This window comes from Periophthalmus magnuspinnatus, chromosome 13 (assembly GCF_009829125.3).
Source record: "Periophthalmus magnuspinnatus isolate fPerMag1 chromosome 13, fPerMag1.2.pri, whole genome shotgun sequence".
Lineage (NCBI taxonomy): Eukaryota > Metazoa > Chordata > Actinopteri > Gobiiformes > Gobiidae > Periophthalmus > Periophthalmus magnuspinnatus.
This window is the reverse complement of record NC_047138.1, coordinates 32,550,301-32,571,151: the sequence shown is the minus strand read 5'-3', so window position 1 is coordinate 32,571,151 and position 20,851 is coordinate 32,550,301. Positions and strand designations below refer to the sequence as shown.

Below are 20,851 nucleotides of genomic sequence, written 5' to 3'. Positions count from 1 at the left end.
AGAGGAGAGGGGGTCAGAGGAGCAGAGGAGGGGGGGTCAGAGGAGCAGAGGAGGCGGGTCAGAGGAGAGAGGAGAGGGTTAGAGGAGCAGAGGAGAGGGGGTCAGAGGAGCAGAGGAGGGGGGGTCAGAGGAGCAGAGGAGGCGGGTCAGAGGAGAGGGTCAGAGGAGCAGAGGAGGCGGGTCAGAGGAGCAGAGGAGGTGGGTCAGAGGAGAGAGGAGAGGGTTAGAGGAGCAGATGAGGGGGAGTCAGACGAGGGGGGTCAGAGGAGAGAGGAGGGGGTCAGAGGAGCAGATGAGGGGGAGTCAGACGAGGGGGGTCAGAGGAGAGAGGAGGGGGTCAGAGGAGCAGATGATGCAGAGGATTCACTGGTCTTTGGTCTCTTTCGTGGATCTGTGGAGGTGTGGCATGATGACATCACACGGGAACACCTCAGATCTCAACCAGACTCTAAGGTCCTGCACTGAGCTACAGACCTCGGCCAGTCTGGTCTTCATGGTCCTCCACAGTTTCCTCTTTGTGGTGAGTTTAGACCTGATTAGTCCTGTTTTAACCCAGGTTTAGTCCTGGTTCAGTCCCAGTTTAGTCCCAGTTCAGTCTGTTACCATGGTGACACAATGCACAACACTGAGTTTAAAAACTCTTGAAAAAAGTCCAACTGTCTTTAAAGAGAAAGACTCGTGTTCAGGAGCCTGTGATCGACCTGAGTCCAGTTTAGAGTTTGTGTTCACACAAAAAGTGACAGTGACTCACTGAAACACTGTTGGCTAATGCTAATGCTAATGCTAGCTTGTGACTCACTGAAACACTGTTGGCTAATGCTAATGCTAATGCTAGCTTGTGACTGATGTTATTTGAAGGACTTGTTTGTCCTGTTCAGATAATCAGCTCTTTATCTGTTTGTGTCAAACTCATAAATAGGACCACGAATGCTCAGGTTGATCACAGACTTGGATCTTAAAAGTTATTTTGGCTAATCTGTGCAAAGTGAGCTGTGTTTGCTAATGTGTGCATGTGTCACCATGGTAACTGCTGAACATTCTGTCATAGACATACAGGAGGAATGGACATACAGTGGGGCAAAAAGTATTTATTCAGCCCCCAACTGTTTAAGTTCTCCCACTAAAAAGATGAGAGACGCAACAGTGAAAACCTCTGTAGACAGAAAACGACCTGTCACTGCAACAAAGGGAATATAACAAAGTATGAGATGAACTTCTGTTATTGACCAAATACTTATTTTCCACCATAATTTGCAAATAAATTCATAAAAAATCCTACAATGTGGTTTCCTTGATTCTTTCTCTCATTCTGTGTCTCATAGTTGAAGTGAAACTATGATGAAAATTACAGGTCTCTCTCAACTTTTTAAGTGGGAAAACCTGAACAATTGGGGGCTAGCATAGCCTGTATATATAAATGGACATAGCTAACCTACTATGAAAGTGGTGTGTGAATGATTGCTCTCGGAGGGGCCTTTGCCCCAGGGCAGCTGTGGCTACAATAAGAGTTTACCATCACCAAGTGTGGAAGTGAATGAATAGTGACTGTAGTGAAGCACTTTGAGAGGCTTTGACAAGACTGTAAAGCGCATTACAAGTGTAAGACATTATCATTATTATTATTATGAGTATTATTATTAGTAGTATAGCTAACCTGCTAGCTGCCGTGTTCCAAACAGGAAGTGATCATGTCGCACTTCCTGCTCCATCGACTCTTTGTCCATTTCACTTCCTGTGTATAAACAGCGCCCCCTCTGTCCTCTCTGTGTCCCCTCTGTCCTCTCTGTGTCCCCTCTGTCCTCTCTGTCCCCTCTGTCCTCTCTGTGTCCCCTCTGTCCTCTCTGTGTCCCCTCTGTCCTCTCTCTGTCTCCTCTCTGTGTCCTCTCTGTGTCCCCTCTGTCCTCTCTGTGTCCCCTCTGTCCCCTCTGTCCTCTCTGTCCTCTCTCTGTCTCTGTCTCTTCAGACTCATTCTGGTCTTAAATGTTCGTATTAACCCTCTACATGATCCTGGGGTTTTTATTTCACTATTGTGTCTGTAAATCAAGATCTGAACATTAATAACAGACAAATCAGGTCCTTCTGTCCTCGAGGTTTGACAGAATTTTGTCTTTACTTGTTTTTCCAAATATGGAGCTGGTCTCAGCCTCTAAAACTGCTCTGGCCTCATGAGCCTCATGTGGAGCTGAAGCTTTGACGTCACAGTCCACTTCATTATACAGACTGTGGTTGTCCCTTTGACCTCCTGTCGTGTTTCAGATGCTCGTGTTTGACCTTTGACCTCCTGTCGTGATTCAGATGCTCGTGTTTGACCTTTGACCTCGTGTCGTGTTTCAGATGCTCGTGTTTGACCTTTGACCTCCTGTCGTGTTTCAGATGCTCATGTTTGACCTTTGACCTCCTGTTTCAGATGGGCTTGGGTCTGAACATCTTCTCTCTTCGTGTTCACTTTTGCTCCGGGTTTCAGCAGAGCTCCACTGTCTCTGTTTACCTCAAGAACCTCGCTGTCGCCGACTTCCTGCTGAGCCTGAGTCTGCCAATCAGGATCGCTCACTACGCTCTTAGCCACGCCCATAGCCACGCCCCTTTAGTACACTGGTTTTACTGCAGCGTTGGAGCCACCTTCTTCTACCTCAACATGTACGCCAGCATTCTGTTCATGGGCCACATCGCCGCCAACAGGTCAGACTTCAGATTTTTGTATTCAGGTTTTCAAACCGAAAGTGAATTGTACAATGGTGAGATTCAGTCAGAGGGTCAGGGGTCATGCTGGAAGGGAGCTGCAGGTGGGTTAGAGGTCAGGGGTCAGGCAGTGGACAGGGAGCTGCAGGTGGGTCAGGAGTCAGGCAGTGGATAAAGAGGATGAAGTCCCATGAGCTCCTGAAATAGTGAAGTGAACCATTCTCCTCATTTTAAAGTCTTTGACATGTCAGTGACATCCACCTGCAGCTCCCTGTCCACTGCGTGACCCCTGACCCCTGAACCACCCGCAGCTCCCTGTCCACTGCCAAAACAGGCTTAGTTTGAGTAGTATTTTTGTGTGTATTTTTGTGTGTACCTTTTACTTAAAGGTTTTAAATGACACAGTATAAGTACCAGTACTAGTAGTACTGTAATGAACAGTACTGTGAGTTGAGTTCAGAGTGGTTCTGTTGTTCCTGTCACTGTTTATGTTGTTGTTAATGTAATGCTTTTATTTGATATTTGGTTCCTATGACGAAGAGGAAGTGTCATTTGGAGACTTCCTCGTGGCTCATCAGTCTAAGACTTTTCAGAACAAATATTTATAAAAAATTTAATCACACAGTTGAAGTAAGTTCTATATATATATTTTTTTTCATCAAAATCCACATATCTGGTCTAGTCCTGGTCTAGTCCTCATCTAGTCCTGGTTTAGACCTAGTTTAGTCCTGGTTTAGTCCTAGTCTGGTCCAGGTCTGGTCCAGGTCTGGTCCAGGTCTGGTCCAGGTCTGGTCCAGGTCTGGTCTGGTCCTGGACCGGTCCTGTTTTAGTCCTGGTTCTTTTGCAGGTATCTGAAGATCTTGCGTCCTCTGGCCTCTCACAGGCTGCAGACAGTTCGAGGATCTTGGCTGGTCTCTGGTCTGACTTGGGTCCTGCTCTGGGTCTTTGCTGCAGTCTACATGAGTGTATCCCTCCTGGGGTCCCGTAGCCAGGCCCCCCGGCACTCCATCAGCTGCGATGCCACTCACAGCCCACAGGTGGCACTATTCTTCTGTCTTTTTAATATAAACACCACTATACACACTGGCTGGCCAAAAAAAAAAAAAAAGTCACCATCTGGATTGAACGAAGCAAACAGGTCATCTCCTCGTGTAGTTGGTCAGGTCTAGGTTCAGCAACAGTCTGTGCTCAAAGAATGAGGTCAGCTGACACCTGAATATACTGAATGACCAGGTTATTAAATCAGTGGATTTTTTTCTTCCCTGATGACACGGGCATATTCCAAGATGACAATGCCAGGATTCATGGGGCTCAAATTGTGACAGAGTGGTTCAGGAGCATGAGACATCATTTTCACACATGGTTTGTCCACCACAGAGTCACAGACTTTGTGCAGCGGTCAGACTCGACCAGCATCAATGCATTCATCCATCCATCTATTTTCTTCCACTTATCCGGGGCCGGGTCGCAGGGGCAGCAGTCTAAGCAGGGACTCCCAGACTTCCCTCACCCCGGACACGTCCTCCAGCTCCTCTGGTGGGACCCCAAGGCGTACCCAGGCCAGAGAGACATAGTCCCTCCAGCATGTCCTGGGTCTTCCCACCTCCCTAGGGAGGCGTCCAGGAGGTATCATGAGCAGATGCCCGAGCCACCCCAACTGGTTCCTCTCGACGTGTAGGAGCAGCGACTCTACTCCGAGCTCCTCCCGTGTGACTGAGCTCCTCACCCTATCCCTAAGGGTGCGCCCAGCCACTCTGCGGAGGAAACCCATTTCAGTCGTTTGTATCCGCGACCTTGTCCTTTCGGTCATTACCCAGAGCTCATGACCATAGGTGAGGGTAGGAACGTAGATTGACCGGTAAATCCAGAGCTTCGCCTTTGGGCTCAGCTCCTTCTTCACCACAACGGACCGATACAGCGACCGAATCACTGCAGACGCTACACCGATCCGCCTGTCAATCTCACGCTCCATCCTTCCCTCACTCGTGAACAAGACCCCGAGATACTTGAACTCCTCCACTTGGGGCAGAGACTCACCACCCACCCAGAGAGAGCAAACCGCCTTTTTCCGGTCGAGAACCATGGCCTCGGATTTGGAGGAGCTGATTCTCATCCCAGCCGCTTCACACTCGGCTGCAAACCGCCCCAGTGCTGCAGGTCCTGACTCGAAGAAGCCATCAGGACAACATCATCTGCAAACAGCAGAGATGAAATCCTGTGGTTTCCAAACCAGACCCCCTCCGGCCCCTGGCTACGCCTAGAAATTCTGTCCATAAATATAATGAACAGAACCGGTGACAAAGGGCAGCCCTGGCGGAGTCCAACATGCACCGGGAACAGGTCTGACTTACTGCCGGCAATGCGAACACAGCTCCTGCTCCGGTCATACAGGGACCGGACAGCCCTGAGCAAAGAGCCCCGGACCCCATACTCCCAGAGCACCCCCCAAAGGACACCACGAGGGACACGGTCGAATGCCTTCTCCAGATCCACAAAACACATGTGGACTGGTTGGGCAAATTCTCACCCTCCGTAGGCCTCTCCTCTACCAGAGGCCTGGGAGCTTGAGGGTTCTACAGTATCTTTGCTGTTCCTGTACTGCACTTTTCTGGACTGAGATGTCTGATGTTTTTCCTAGGATCTGCTGTAGCCACTCCTCCAGTTTGGGGGTCACTGCCCCAAGTGTCCAATGACCAAGGGCACCACTGAGGCCTTTACCTTCCAGAGCTTCTCCAGCTCTTCTTCTCTAGTTTCTCATGTTCCTTTTTCCTGATGTTCCCATCGCTTGGTTCTGCGATATCCACCACAATGGCTTTGCTCTGTTGTTTATCCACCATCACAATGTCCACCATCTCCATTCTCAGTCTGTATCTGAAGTCCCACAGGATCTTGGCTCGATCATTCTCCATTACCTTTGGAGGTATTTCCCACCTTGATCTTGGGGTTTCCAGTCCGTACTCTGCACAGATGTTTCTGTGCCCGCCACTTGGTTATGCCGCACCATGTTTGCTTTCCCTGTAGCACAGAGGTGTCCAAACTTTTTGCAAAAAGGGCCAGATTTGGTGATGTGAAAATGTTTGGGGGCCGACCATTCGGCGTGATCATTCTTTGAATAATCAATATTAAATGCAAATTAACTATTATTTTTTACTTTTTATTGCAAATGGCTTTCACCTTTCAAAAACAAAATGAATGTAAAAAAAAAGTAAACATTTAAACTGTGGTTTTGATAATCACAATAAAATAAATTCACTGAGATTTTAGAATTTATTCACCTCAGAAGGCAAACAAATAACTTGCACTAATGTGAAGGGTGAACCTGAGATCTGGACTGTAGTAAATAAACCAGGTTTGGCTAAAAGACAGTGGTTTTGATGTGCAAAATGTCACGCAGGTGAGAGTCAGTTAGACTTGTCCTCGCACAGTTTTTGTTAAAGTTCATAACCAAGAATGTCTTCTCACACAAATATGTCGAACCAAACTCAGCATTTTCTTAGCAAAGGTTTGAATTTCTTTAAACCTGTCTTTATCCAGTTAGTGATAAAAACTCAGCGAGCTTGAACGTATGTATTTTACACTGATCAACAGCGCTGACGGGCCACACATAATTATTTTTATTCCAGAAGCTGTGGGCCAGTGGAAATTTGTACACGGGCCGCAATTGGATGAGCCTCTGTGCTGTCCTACAGTTCTCAAGCCATTGGTAGGATTTCTTGATATCAGCCACTTCAGTTATGTTCCGGTGGTACATCCCATGCAGCTGTTTATTGCCTGGGTCTTGTTCCATTGAGCTGACTCCTCAGGACTTCTCTTACTCTTTCCTTGTTTACTCATGTTGCCATTTGCCTGTGGGACACCAAGGTACTTGTAACTGTCCTCAATGTCTGATAGTGTTCCTTCTGGGAGTGAGACCCCTTCTGTGTGGACGACCTTCCCTCTCTTTGTCACCATCTACATTCTTAAGCCCGAATGACAGTCCAATGTCTGTGCTGTAGGTCGAGTTGATGTCTCATTCTTAGCGTACAGTTTGATGTCTTCCCTGTAGAGGAGGTGACTGATGGTAGCCCCATTCCTGAGTTGATATCCATAGCCAGTGCTGCTGATGGCCCCAAGGGTGGTTTTCCACAACCTCATGGAGTTGAAGGCTCTTACAGTCCTGCTGATGTTGTACAGCTCCATTCAGTGATCCATGTGTGTGGCATTGAGTCGTAGACTTTATTATAATCAATCCAGGCAGTGCACAGGTTGGTCTTATGGGTTCTGCACTCTCGGATGACTGTTCGGTCGACCAGGAGCTGGTAGACTCCCCTGGTATCTTTGCTGATGCCCTTCTGCGCTGTGCTCATGTATTGATCCATGTGTCCACTTATCACTCTCTTGTGGAGAGACAGGTTATTGGCTGACAGTTGGATGAGAGGGATTCTTCTGGATCAGGACTGCACACTCCCATGTGACCTGTCATCCTGGCTTTCCCTTGCCATGTCCAGGCACTCCACCCATGCATTGGTATCGATACATGTATGACAACTGGACTAAAATTAAAACTCAACATCTGGAAACCTTTCCTGCACATATTAATGCTGTGGATCCAAACATCAAGTTCACACGGGAAGAGGCCAAGGAGAACAAACTGGCCGTCTTAGATTGTGCTGTAACAATAGGAGTGGACCGATGTCTTCAGGAAGCCCACACACACTGACCAACACCTGCTGTTTGATTCACACCATCCACTGCAGCACAAACTCCCTACTACAACTTAGATTTGTTCTGATACAGATCATTCTAAAGATATTCAGGAAAGTTGCATTTCTGTCCATCTATGGGGCTTTTTTGTATCAACATCTGCAATAATGAGTATCTCATTTTGATACTAGTTTTAGTATCGGGATCTGATTTTTATTAGACAACCCTATAAGACAGCATTATCTCCCTGTCTCTCCTGTAGGTGGCGCTGTTGTACCGCTCGCTGCACGTGCTCCTCGCTACTCTCTTCTTCTGCGTTCTGGTGGCGCTGCTCTTCTTCTACTCCTCCATCTCACGTAGACTCTCGGCAGCTCGAGGCCTACAGCCCCAGTGCTCCAGCTCCAGAAAGTTACAGCGAGCGCAGAAGAACATGCTCCTGCTGGTGAGACGTGGGACTGTTTATATAAATGGACCTGCTAGCATAGACTGTATATATAAATGGTTGAAGTTACAGACAGCAGCACGTGTGTTACGTTAAAAGTAAGTTTGTCCAGTACTTATAGCCCAAGAAAACGTACTGTCTATAGAAGGCTGGTCCTATAAGGACTTACACACGTGGACAAAATTGTTGGTTTCCTTTGGACATGTTAATCCAAGGTGTGATGTTCCTGTGACTACAGTTGTACATATTTTTCAGAAATGTAAGATCCATGGGACTGGAGCCAACCTCCCTTCATAAATGAATATACATTTAGCTGTTCACAGTGAGGTAGAATACGTCACTAGAAGATCCTTGCAGTCACTGAAAAGATGTATTATAAGGCCCCTCTTTGACCTGAAGATGAAGTAGCAGGTTCCAGTGTGACATCTTAAAATAAATATGTCACATTCTTATAAAGAAACAAGTTCACCTCAATGTTTGTAACACACAATATTCAACACAAGGTTTAAGAGTAAAACAAATAAAACAATCATGCTTTCACTAACCTCTCTCTCTTTCTCTCTTTTATCTCTTCATATTCTCTTCTCTCTCATCTATCTCATTGTTTTCTCTCTCGATTTCTCTGTCTTCTCTCTCATCATATTCTCTTCTCTCTTTTCTTCTTTCTCTCTGTCTTTCTCTCATTCTCTCTCTTCTATCTCCTCATATTCTCTTCTCTCTCCTCTCTTTCTCTCTGTCTTTCTCTCTCTCTTCTATCTCATATTCTCTTCTCTTTCTTCTTCTCTTTCGGTCTTTCTCTCATTCGCTCTCTTCTATCACATTGTATTCTCTTCTCTCTTGTCTTCTCTCTTTCTCTCCCTTCTATCTCATCATATTCTCTTCTCTCTCTTCTTCTCTTTCTCTCTCTCTTTTCTATCTCATCGTATTCTCTTCTCTGTCTTTCTCTCTCTCTCTTTCTCTCTCCCCCCTTCCCTCTCCTCTCTGTCTTTCTCTCATACTCTCTCTCCTATCTCATCGTATTCTCTTCTCTCTCTTTCTCTCTCCTCTCTTTCTCTCTCCTCTCTGTCTTTCTCTCATACTCTCTCCTATCTCATCGTATTCTCTTCTCTCTCTTTTTCTCTCCTCTCTCTCTCTCTCTCTCTCTCTCTTTCTCCTCTCTTTCTCTCTCCTCTCTGTCTCTCTCATACTCTCTCTCCTATCTCATCGTATTCTCTTCTCTCTCTTTCTCTCTCCTCTCTCTCTCCTCTCTCTCTCTCTCTCTCTGTTGCTTCCAGTGGGTGGTGTTCAGCGTGTGCTTCGTGCCGTACCACGTGGTGCGTCTTCCCTTCGCTCTCCAGGGGAGGCGCTGTTCGCCGGTGCTGTACTTCTTGAAGGAGTTGTCGGTTCTACTCTCGGTGCTGAACGTGTGTTTGGACCCTCTCATCTACCTCCTCTTCTCCCAGAACTACAGGTCCCAGCTGGGCCTGGACCGTTTCTTTGGACCTGTTAGCACCACGGCTAATGCTAATGCTAATGCTAACACAGTCAGAAACAGTGACTCCCACAGCAGAGCCATCTTATGACCTCTGCTGCACTTTGTGATGTCATCAGGTGGTAAAGAGGGGATATGTAACTTCTACTGAGTATAAACCTGTTATCAGTCTGACGGCTGCACATGTACGTTGCTGTGTTCAATGAACATTCCTCCATGGAGGAATGATGACTCAGGGCACAGAAAAGGGAGGAGGGCCGAGCGGGAATGGAGTCAAAGCTCCAGGTTCATTATGAGATTTACGATGCACATGTACAACCACAGTTTATGTAGAACAAGGGAGAGGGATTTTTCTGACATTATTGGAAGTTGTAGTAACAAATCTCATGTCCTGTTTGCAACAGTAAACACATTAACAAACCCCCAGCTCCACTGCCGTTAGATCTAATTTCCACATCTAAGTGAAATGAATTTGCAGTTTTCTTTAATGACAAGGTTCAGAGCATTAAAAATGCCATCAATTCCATCCAGTCCCTGAAGTCCTCAGAGAGTGAGATGGTTCATGTGGCTCTAACATGTCGGAGATGTTCTTTGGTGCTAGGCCATGGGGAGACTTTTTCACACAGAGCTCAAGTCTCTGAGCCACAGGAGCCAGAGACCTGAGCCACAAGACACATGTGTGAAGTACTTCCTGGTTCTAGACCTGAGCACAGGACACATGTGTGAAGTACTTCCTGGTTCTAGTCCTGACCCCAGCAGCAGTGTTCTGGATGTTCTGGATGTTCTGGATGTTCTGGATGTTCTGGATGTTCTGGATGTTCTGGATGTTCTGGATGTTCTGGATGTTCTGTTCTGTGTCTCTCGTTTGGAGAGTCCAGTGATCAGGACGTTACAGTCGTCTAATCTACTGGACACAAATGCAGGATGAGTCTCTGAGTCTGGTTTTGACAGTTTACCTTTGATTTTTGACGTGTTTTTAGATGTAAAAAGCTGCAGATGTTATTGATTTGATGTGTCTGTTAAAGTTCAAGTCTGAGTCTCATTATTACCTCTAGATTTCTCGCCTGATTTGAAGGTTTTAGAGAGAGGGACTGGAGGTGATGCTGACACTTTCTCTATGTTTCTGTGGGCCAAAGACTATGACTTCGGTCTAGAACCAGGAAGTACTTCACACATGAGTCCTGTGGCTCAGGTCTCTGGCTCCTGTGGCTCAGAGAATAGACTTTAAAGCAGCTCTGCTGAATTACTTTGTGTACAAATTGTGCTATACAAATAAATTTTCCTTGCCTACATGTACATCTGCGTCACCCACACAAACAATGTACACATCAAATGAAGGATGCGGCTCTCATCTTTCTGAATATGCAAATCATTTTCACCTGCAATCACAAAAAGTGCTGACAGGAAAGCTGTTTTTACAGAAAAGCAAAAAAAAATTGTATTTGGACTTCACTTACCTTTGAGCGCTCTGGTTCTGTCAAACATCAACCTATTCCCTTCAAATTGGTCTCATTCATTCCGTACAGGTCCAGAGAAAATAATCCAGTCAAGAAATTATGTCCACAAAATAAGATCCTCCATGTCCAATCTGCTGCAGGAAAGTGAAATCTGCTCTGTCACTTTTTTGCATTTCTTTTGTCGATTTCAGGCATGATAAACTTCTGACAGCGCCAACTTTCTTCCTCAGAGCTAAATACACGCGTTAGCTTGTGATTGACACCAGTGTTGGCCAATAAGGTGGGGGTTGTGGGTTACTGGAGCCCCAGACAGTGAATCAGTGCTGCAGATGACTGAAAGTTTACGCCCCAGTCTCCCCCTTGTAGAATCAACCAATTACATTAAATGTGTTTAATGATCTTAACCCCTTACAGCCAATGAGCAGCGGAACACAATGATGTTTGGCCTTCCATGGTTTTCTCTAAACAGACAGAGCTTGACAAGTACGTGAACAAAGCTGAGTGGATCCAGGGACTATCGTGCGCGTTTTATGCAGATAGCGATAACTGTGCTCCCCAATGATAAACCCAAATGTTACCTTCTGATTGACACATAATTTGACAAATCAATGGTGGTTTTGTGGATCACGCATCACTGATGCTTTATGCTAAAAGGGAAGGAGCAGCTGAATAAGACGATGTGTAGTTTGACATGGTTTACTGTTAACAGGAGTACAGTGTAGAGGTGCAGCTCCACTGTGTAAATCCTGCATCATTGTGCGTTGTTTACTGTTTTTGTGTGATGATTATGGATATGTATATGATATAATATTACATTACCCCCTCTCAGTTGTATACTTTCTTGTTACTAATGTGTGATTTCCTTGGGCGCATGGGTGATGTTGATCTATCAGATGTTCTCATTGGCTATTACCAGGTTTTGCACAAAACAAAGAAATGGTACAAGACATTTTTTTACCGTTTTGTGGACATTGCCATCGTGAATGCATTCAGTCTCTATAAAGGGCACTGTAGATCAAAGGGTAGCTAAGTGCATTTATATAAACAGTGTATGCTAGCAGGTTAGCTGTGTCCATTTATATAAACAGTGTATGCTAGCAGGTTAGCTGTGTCCATTTATATAAACAGTGTATGCTAGCAGGTTACCTCTGTACATTTATATAAACAGTGTATGCTAGCAGGTTAGCTCTGTACATTTATGTACAGTCACTGTGAACCTGTGCCTGTAAATAGATAGTTTATTTATGACTTTCTGAAATCAAGACATTTCAGCTCCAGATGCCATTTTACATTTAAAGGAACTGGTTTGAAAGGCTGAACCAGGACTGAACCAGGACTGAACCAGGACTGGACCAGGACTGAACCAGGACTGAACCAGGACTGGACCAGGACTGAACCAGGACTGAACCAGGACTGAACCAGGACTGGTCACAGTCTGCTCAGGTCCAGTCTTGCTCTTCCTGCTGTCTCGTCCTGTCTGGGTGTGGCTCCTGACTGCACACCTGGCTTCCATCTGCACTCTACCTCCAATAGAAGAAGAGCAGCTCCACCCCCCATGACTCACAGTAGATCTGGTGTTCTTTGGATGCAACTCAGCATTCTTTCTCCTCCAAACACGACAAGTTGAGTTTTTACTATGAAGTTCTATAATTTGGTTTGATCTGACCATATGACATTCTCATCCAAATGCTTCTATCAAACTAAAGACGGGCCTGGACATGTCCTGTCTTAAGCAGGGGACACGTCTGGCACTGCAGGATTTGAGTCCCTGGCGGCATAGTGTGTTCAATTCAATTCATTTTATTTTTGTAACACCCAAAATCACAACAACAGTTGTCTCGAAGGGCGTTCATGTTTTGGTTGATGGGGGAAACCAGAGTACCCGGAGGAAACCCATCCAGACACGAGGAGAAACATGAAAAACTCCACACAGAAAGGCCTGGGCGACCCGGGGATCAACCAAACCTTCTGCTGTGAGACATGAGCCACTCAGCCACCGAGATATACACACAAAAACAACACACAAAAACAAAACAACACACAAAAACAAAACAACAGGAAAAATCAGACAAAACAAGAAAAATTTGCCAGGCGAGGAGGAGGGAGGTGGGACAGGGGACAACATGTGAATAGCATTGCTGATGAGAAAATAGGACAAAGCAGAGGACAGTGCTCAGGTTGCCATACTTCCCCCAGCTAGTTACTCCTACTGCAGCCTGTCTTATCCCGGGTTTTAATGTCCCTAACTCCCTCACTATGTAACCTGGTCTATACCGAAGAGGAAGGTTTTAAGCCTGGTCTTAAATACAGAGACTGTGGGGGCCTGTTTAACATCAGCAGGGAGTTGATTCCATAGCACAGGAGCTTGGTAACTGAATGCTCTCCCTCCCACTGTACTTTTGGACACTCTAGGAACTCGTCCTAGAATTTTTGAGAGGAAGGGAAGATTAGAGATAGGTCTGTAGTTGACTAGATCATCAGGATTTAGATTAGTTTTTTTCAAAAGGGGTTTAATCACAGCATACTTAAAGGACTGAGGAACGTAGCCATTTTCTAACGACATATTTATTATGTTATGGATGGAATCTATTATTAGGGGGAGGGCTTCTTTGAGGAGTCTGATTGGAATAGGGTCGAGCAAACAGGTTGATGGTTTGGACGACACGATGACTGAGGTAATCTCCACCTCATCAACAGGAGTAAATTTATCTAATATTATTAGAGGGTCCATATGGGATATTGGCATTACAGACTGGATTTGCTCAGAGCTGATTTTTGGAGTAGCTTTGTTAATTTTGTCTCTAATGGTTGTGATTTTGTAATCGAAGAAGTGAAGAAAGTCATCACAACTAATGTTGATAAGAGACGATAAGGGGATAAGAGACTCATTAGCAGTGTGGGAGTTTGTCAGCCTGGCTACAGTGCTGAACAAAAATCTGGGGTTATTTTTGTTTACTTCTATTAGATTTGAATAGTATCTGGTTCGGGCTTTCCGCAGAGCGGCCTTATAAGTGAGCAGGCAGAGCTTCCATGCCTTCAGAGACTGCTCAGAGCGCGAGCGGCGCCAAAGCTTCTCTGTGCGTCTCACATGTTGTTTGAGTGTCCTGAGCTGTAACGTGTACCATGGAGCCGGAGGTCTTGGTTTAATGCTTTTCTGTTTTAGCGGAGCTACAACATCGAGAGCAGATTTTAAGGTGAGCATTGTTCTGTCAACCAATCGATCAGTGACAATTGGATTAAAATTATTTTCATTGTCACATGACATATCTTTCAGTAATGGCTCAATAATTTCTTTAAACTCTGTAACCGATTTATCTGATAATGTTCTTTTCATTATAGTTTTTTTCTGTGGGGCTGGATAGTCTTTTAGTATAAATTGAAAGGTAATTAAGAAATGGTCAGAGAGTATAGGGTTTTGAGGAAGGACAATTAGATCATTAATCTCAATACCGTAGGTTAGAACGAGATCTAGAGTGTGATTGTGACAGTGAGTCGGCTTATTCACACTCTGGGTGAAACCGATCCCATCCAGGAGTGCACCAAAAGCATTACTGAGGCAATCACTGCCGTTATCTACATGAATGTTGAAATCTCCAACTATAACAATCCTTTCCCAATTCAAGACTAAACTTGAGATGAAATCAGAAAACTCTGTCAGGAAGTCGGCATATGGACCAGGAGGTCGATAAATTATTATAAATATAACAGCTTTTTGTTTTTTCCAATTGGGGCACGTAATGGAGAGTGCGAGGCTTTCAAAGGAGAGGTAAGTATAGTTGGGTTTGGGGCTGAGAATTAGACTAGAATGAGAGATGACGGCCACACCACCACCTCCACCTGTGCTCCGGGCACTCTGAAAGTTCATGTGACTTGATGGTGTAGATTCATTTAGTCTAACATAATCATTTTCCCGAAGCCATGTTTCAGTTAGGGCTAACAGATCAATATTAAGGTCGCCAATTAGTTCATTTATTAAAAGAGATTTGGAGGAAAGAGACCTGATGTTTAGCAGTCCACATTTTACACACTTATCATTTTGTTTATTTGCGGCATATTTATTTAATTTTGTTAAGTTATGAGATCTGACAGCTTCCTTGTCAGAGTTTAGGGGTGTTTTATTTGTGCTTTTTGTACGTGGGGCACGTGGGGCACACACAGTCTCTGTCTGTTTGGAGCTGTTCTCTCTGACTGAGCTGTGCTTCACTGGTCTAAACTGCTCCCTGCGTGGGATGGATGCCGTCTCTACGTATAAGCCTAGGCTTCTCCTCAAATGCCCTCCAATTATCTATGAAGACGACACCATTCTGCGGGCACCAATTGGTCAACCACTGGTCGACGCTGAAAAGCGGCTGTACATTTCACAATTGGTGTAGGTTGGGAGGGGCCAGAGAAGTACACGGACTCCGACATCGACTTAGCCAATTGACAGACTGCAGATATCTGTAACATCAGTAACACGTATCTGTGTTACTGATGGTCCCTTTGTTACTTTGTTACTTTGGCTCTGAATGACCAGCTCTCTGCAGGTCATTCACTCGGTCGCCCCGTGTGGTTCTGGGTTTTTTGCTCTTTGGTCTTGTCCATAGTGGAGTTTGAGTCTGACTGTTTGAGGTTGTGGACATGTGTCTTTTATACTGAGGACGAGTTCAAACAGGGGCCATTAATACAGAGAACGAGTGGAGGACAGAGGAGCCTCTGAAAGAAGAAGGTACAGGTCTGTGAGAGACACAGATCTTTTTTGTTTGTAGGAGACAAATATTTATTTTACCAAGGAATTTAACAATTAATTCCTGGATTCTTTCTGTTTCTTATAGTTGAAATGAAACTATGATGAAAATTACAGGCCTGTCATGATCCGCACTGTCCGCTCCTGGTTTTCCTCCTGTCCTGCTCTTTTCCTCCCTCACCTGCCAGATCTGGGCTGGGCTCCTGGCTCCTCCTGCACGCACCTGCAGCCCATCAGCGCAATCACCACACCTGCTGTGCATAAGAGGAGCTGGGAGAAGAGACTCAGCGCGAGATCGTTGTCGTCTTCACTGGATTACTGTCGTCCCTCCGTCCCTGGATGTCTCCTGCCCGCTCTGCCCTACGCCCGTCTGGTCTGCCTGTTCCTGTGTTCCTGTCGTGCCTGTGTTTCTGTGTTCCTGCTCACCTCCGGATCACCCTCTGTTCGTACTTTGTCCCATTTTCTACAATAAATACTGTAAATCTGCCCCGAGTCTGCATCCCTTGGTCCACTACACACCCCACCGTTACCACAAGGCCTCTCGTCTTTTTAAGTGGCGAACTTGAACAGTTGGGGGCTGAATACTTTTCCCCCCCACTGTATGTCTCCTCCTCCTCCTCTCTCCTCCTCCTCCTCTCTCCTTCTCCTCTCTCCTCCTCCTCCTCATTTGATCAGGTCTGTTTTTATTTGGACCACAGTTTGTGCTGTGAAACATGATGCATAAATCCTGTGGAACAGCAGGGGGCAGTGTCACACAAATAACTAGAACAGTGGAACTTTTCTACTGGAAAAACTTAACTGGTTTAGTCCTGGTTTAGTCCTGGTTTAGTCCTGGGTTAATCCTGGTTTAGTTCTGATTTAGTCCTGAGTTAGTCCTGGTTTAGTTCTGATTTAGTCCTTATGTTTACGGGTCTGTTAAAGTATAAACTTTGGTATGTTGTTGAGCTAATGCTAACGTTTTGCATGTCACCTGCTGCCATGTTTCCCTCTCGACCCCTGACCTTTGACCCTGGGCTTCCTGTGGCCTGCTGTGGCTCCAGATAACACACTCTGATGCAGCTCTGGTTTCCCACAAGTTCAGACCTGGTTCAGTCCTGGTTCAGACCTGGTTCAGACCTGGTTCAGACCTGGTTCAGTCCTGGTTCAGACCTGGTTCAGTCCTGGTTCAGACCTGGTTCAGACCTGGTTCAGTCCTGGTTCAGACCTGGTTCAGACCTGGTTCAGACCTGGTTCAGACCTGGTTCAGACCTGGTTCAGTCCTGGTTCAGTCCTGGTTCAGTCCTGGTTCAGTCCTGGTTCAGACCTGGTTCAGACCTGGTTCAGTCCTGGTTCAGACCTGGTTCAGACCTGGTTCAGACCTGGTTCAGTCCTGGTTCAGTCCTGGTTCAGACCTGGTTCAGACCTGGTTCAGTCCTGGTTCAGACCTGGTTCAGTTCTAGTTTAGTTCTGTTCACATTCCTGAAGGTCAGAGATGCTGAAGACAAAAGGAGCAGAACAAATATGACCCGGACATGACTTCATTTTACTGCAGTAATCTACTATTACAACTACTACTACGACTACTACTACGACTACTACTACTGCTATTACTACGACTACTACTGCTACTACTACTGCTACTACTACGACTACTACTACTGCTACTACTACTACTGCTATTACTACGACTACTACTACGACTACTACTACTGCTACTACTACGACTACTACTGCTACTACTACTGCTACTACTACGACTACTACTGCTACTACTACGACTACTACTACTGCTACTACTACGACTACTTCTGCTACTACTACGACTACTACTACTACGACTACTACTGCTACTACTACCACTACTACTTCTACTACTACCACTACTACTGCTACTACTACGACTACTACTGCTACTACTACCACTACTACTGCTACTACTACGACTACAACTGCTACTACTACGACTACTACTGCTATTACTACGACTACTACTGCTATTACTACGACTACTACTGCTATTACTATGACTACTACTGCTACTACTACTACTACTACTGCTACTGCTACTACTACGACTACTACTGCTATTACTACGACTACTACGACTACTACTGCTATTACTACGACTACTACTGCTATTACTACGACTACTACTGCTACTACTACTACTACTGCTACTACTACGACTACTACTGCTATTACTATGACTACTACTGCTATTACTACGACTACTACTGCTACTACTACTACTACTACTACTACTGCTACTACTACGACTACTACTGCTACTACTACTACTACTACTACTACTGCTACTACTACGACTACTACTGCTATTACTACCACTACTACTGCTACTACTACCACTACTACTGCTACTACTATGACTACTACTGCTATTACTACTACGACTACTACTGCTACTACTACGACTACTACTACTACGACTACTACTGCTACTACTACGACTACTACTGCTACTACTACCACTACTACTGCTATTACTACGACTACTACTGCTACTACTACTGCTATTACTATGACTACTACTGCTATTACTACGACTACTACTGCTACTACTACCACTACTACTGCTACTATTACAACTACTACAACGACTACTACTGCTACTACTACGACTACTACTGCTATTACTACCACTACTACTGCTACTACTACCACTACTACTGCTACTACTACGACTACTACTGCTACTACTACGACTACTACTGCTACTACGACTACTACTGCTACTATTATAACTACTACTACTACGACTACTACTGCTACTACTACGATTACTACTGCTACTACTATGACTACTACTGGTACTACTACTACGACTACTACTGCTACTACTACTGCTACTACTACTGCTACTACTACGACTACTACTGCTATTACTACCACTACTACTGCTACTACTACCACTACTACTGCTACTACTACGACTACTACTGCTACTACTACGACTACTACTGCTACTACTACGACTACTACTACTACGACTACTACTGCTACTACTACGACTACTACTGCTACTACTACGACTACTACTACTACGACTACTACTGCTACTACTACCACTACTACTGCTACTACTACCACTACTACTGCTACTACTACGACTACTACTGCTACTACTACCACTACTACTGCTACTACTACGACTACTACTGCTACTACTACGACTACTACTGCTATTACTACGACTACTACTGCTATTACTACGACTACTACTGCTATTACTATGACTACTACTGCTACTACTACTACTACTACTGCTACTGCTACTACTACGACTACTACTGCTATTACTACGACTACTACGACTACTACTGCTATTACTACGACTACTACTGCTATTACTACGACTACTACTGCTACTACTACTACTACTACTGCTACTACTACGACTACTACTGCTATTACTATGACTACTACTGCTATTACTACGACTACTACTGCTACTACTACTACTACTACTACTACTACTACTGCTACTACTACGACTACTACTGCTACTACTACTACTACTACTACTACTGCTACTACTACGACTACTACTGCTATTACTACCACTACTACTGCTACTACTACCACTACTACTGCTACTACTATGACTACTACTGCTATTACTACTACGACTACTACTGCTACTATTACGACTACTACTACTACGACTACTACTGCTACTACTACGACTACTACTGCTACTACTACCACTACTACTGCTATTACTACGACTACTACTGCTACTACTACTGCTATTACTATGACTACTACTGCTATTACTACGACTAGTACTGCTACTACTACCACTACTACTGCTACTATTACGACTACTACTACTGCTACTACTACGACTACTTCTGCTACTACTACGACTACTACTACTGCTACTACTACGACTACTACTACTGCTACTACTACGACTACTTCTGCTACTACTACGACTACTACTACTACGACTACTACTGCTACTACTACCACTACTACTTCTACTACTACCACTACTACTGCTACTACTACGACTACTACTGCTACTACTACCACTACTACTGCTACTACTACGACTACAACTGCTACTACTACGACTACTACTGCTATTACTACGACTACTACTGCTATTACTACGACTACTACTGCTATTACTATGACTACTACTGCTACTACTACTACTACTACTGCTACTGCTACTACTACGACTACTACTGCTATTACTACGACTACTACGACTACTACTGCTATTACTACGACTACTACTGCTACTACTACGACTACTACTGCTACTACTACTACTACTGCTACTACTACGACTACTACTGCTATTACTATGACTACTACTGCTATTACTACGACTACTACTGCTACTACTACTACTACTACTACTACTACTACTGCTACTACTACGACTACTACTGCTACTACTACTACTACTACTACTACTGCTACTACTACGACTACTACTGCTATTACTACCACTACTACTGCTACTACTACCACTACTACTGCTACTACTATGACTACTACTGCTATTACTACTACGACTACTACTGCTACTATTACGACTACTACTACTACGACTACTACTGCTACTACTACGACTACTACTGCTACTACTACCACTACTACTGCTATTACTACGACTACTACTGCTACTACTACTGCTATTACTATGACTACTACTGCTATTACTACGACTACTACTGCTACTACTACCACTACTACTGCTACTATTACAACTACTACAACGACTACTACTGCTACTACTACGACTACTACTGCTATTACTACCACTACTACTGCTACTACTACCACTACTACTGCTACTACTACGACTACTACTGCTACTACTACGACTACTACTGCTACTACGACTACTACTGCTACTATTATAACTACTACTACTACGACTACTACTGCTACTACTACGACTACTACTGCTACTACTACGACTACTACTGCTACTACTACTACGACTACTACTGCTACTACTACTGCTACTACTACTGCTACTACTACGACTACTACTGCTATTACTACCACTACTACTGCTACTACTACCACTACTACTGCTACTACTACGACTACTACTGCTACTACTACGACTACTACTGCTACTACTACGACTACTACTACTACGACTACTACTGCTACTACTACGACTACTTCTGCTACTACTACGACTACTACTACTACGACTACTACTGCTACTACTACCACTACTACTTCTACTACTACCACTACTACTGCTACTACTACGACTACTACTGCTACTACTACCACTACTACTGCTACTACTACGACTACAACTGCTACTACTACGACTACTACTGCTATTACTACGACTACTACTGCTATTACTACGACTACTACTGCTATTACTATGACTACTACTGCTACTACTACTA

At 44.7% G+C, this 20,851-nt stretch overlaps 1 protein-coding gene across 1 annotated transcript; it reads left to right on the top strand.

Annotated features, from left to right (window-relative positions):
• Positions 1-409: 409 nt before the first annotated feature.
• LOC117379960 (P2Y purinoceptor 14-like) lies at positions 410-18,786 on the top strand (the record flags this gene model as incomplete). The annotated part of the gene is made up of 6 exons (XM_033976651.2): positions 410-520; positions 2,408-2,679; positions 3,527-3,716; positions 7,625-7,804; positions 9,079-9,281; positions 18,759-18,786. Coding segments are annotated over exons 1-6 (984 nt in total), but the record flags the coding sequence as incomplete, so codon positions are not given.
• Positions 18,787-20,851: the final 2,065 nt, after the last annotated feature.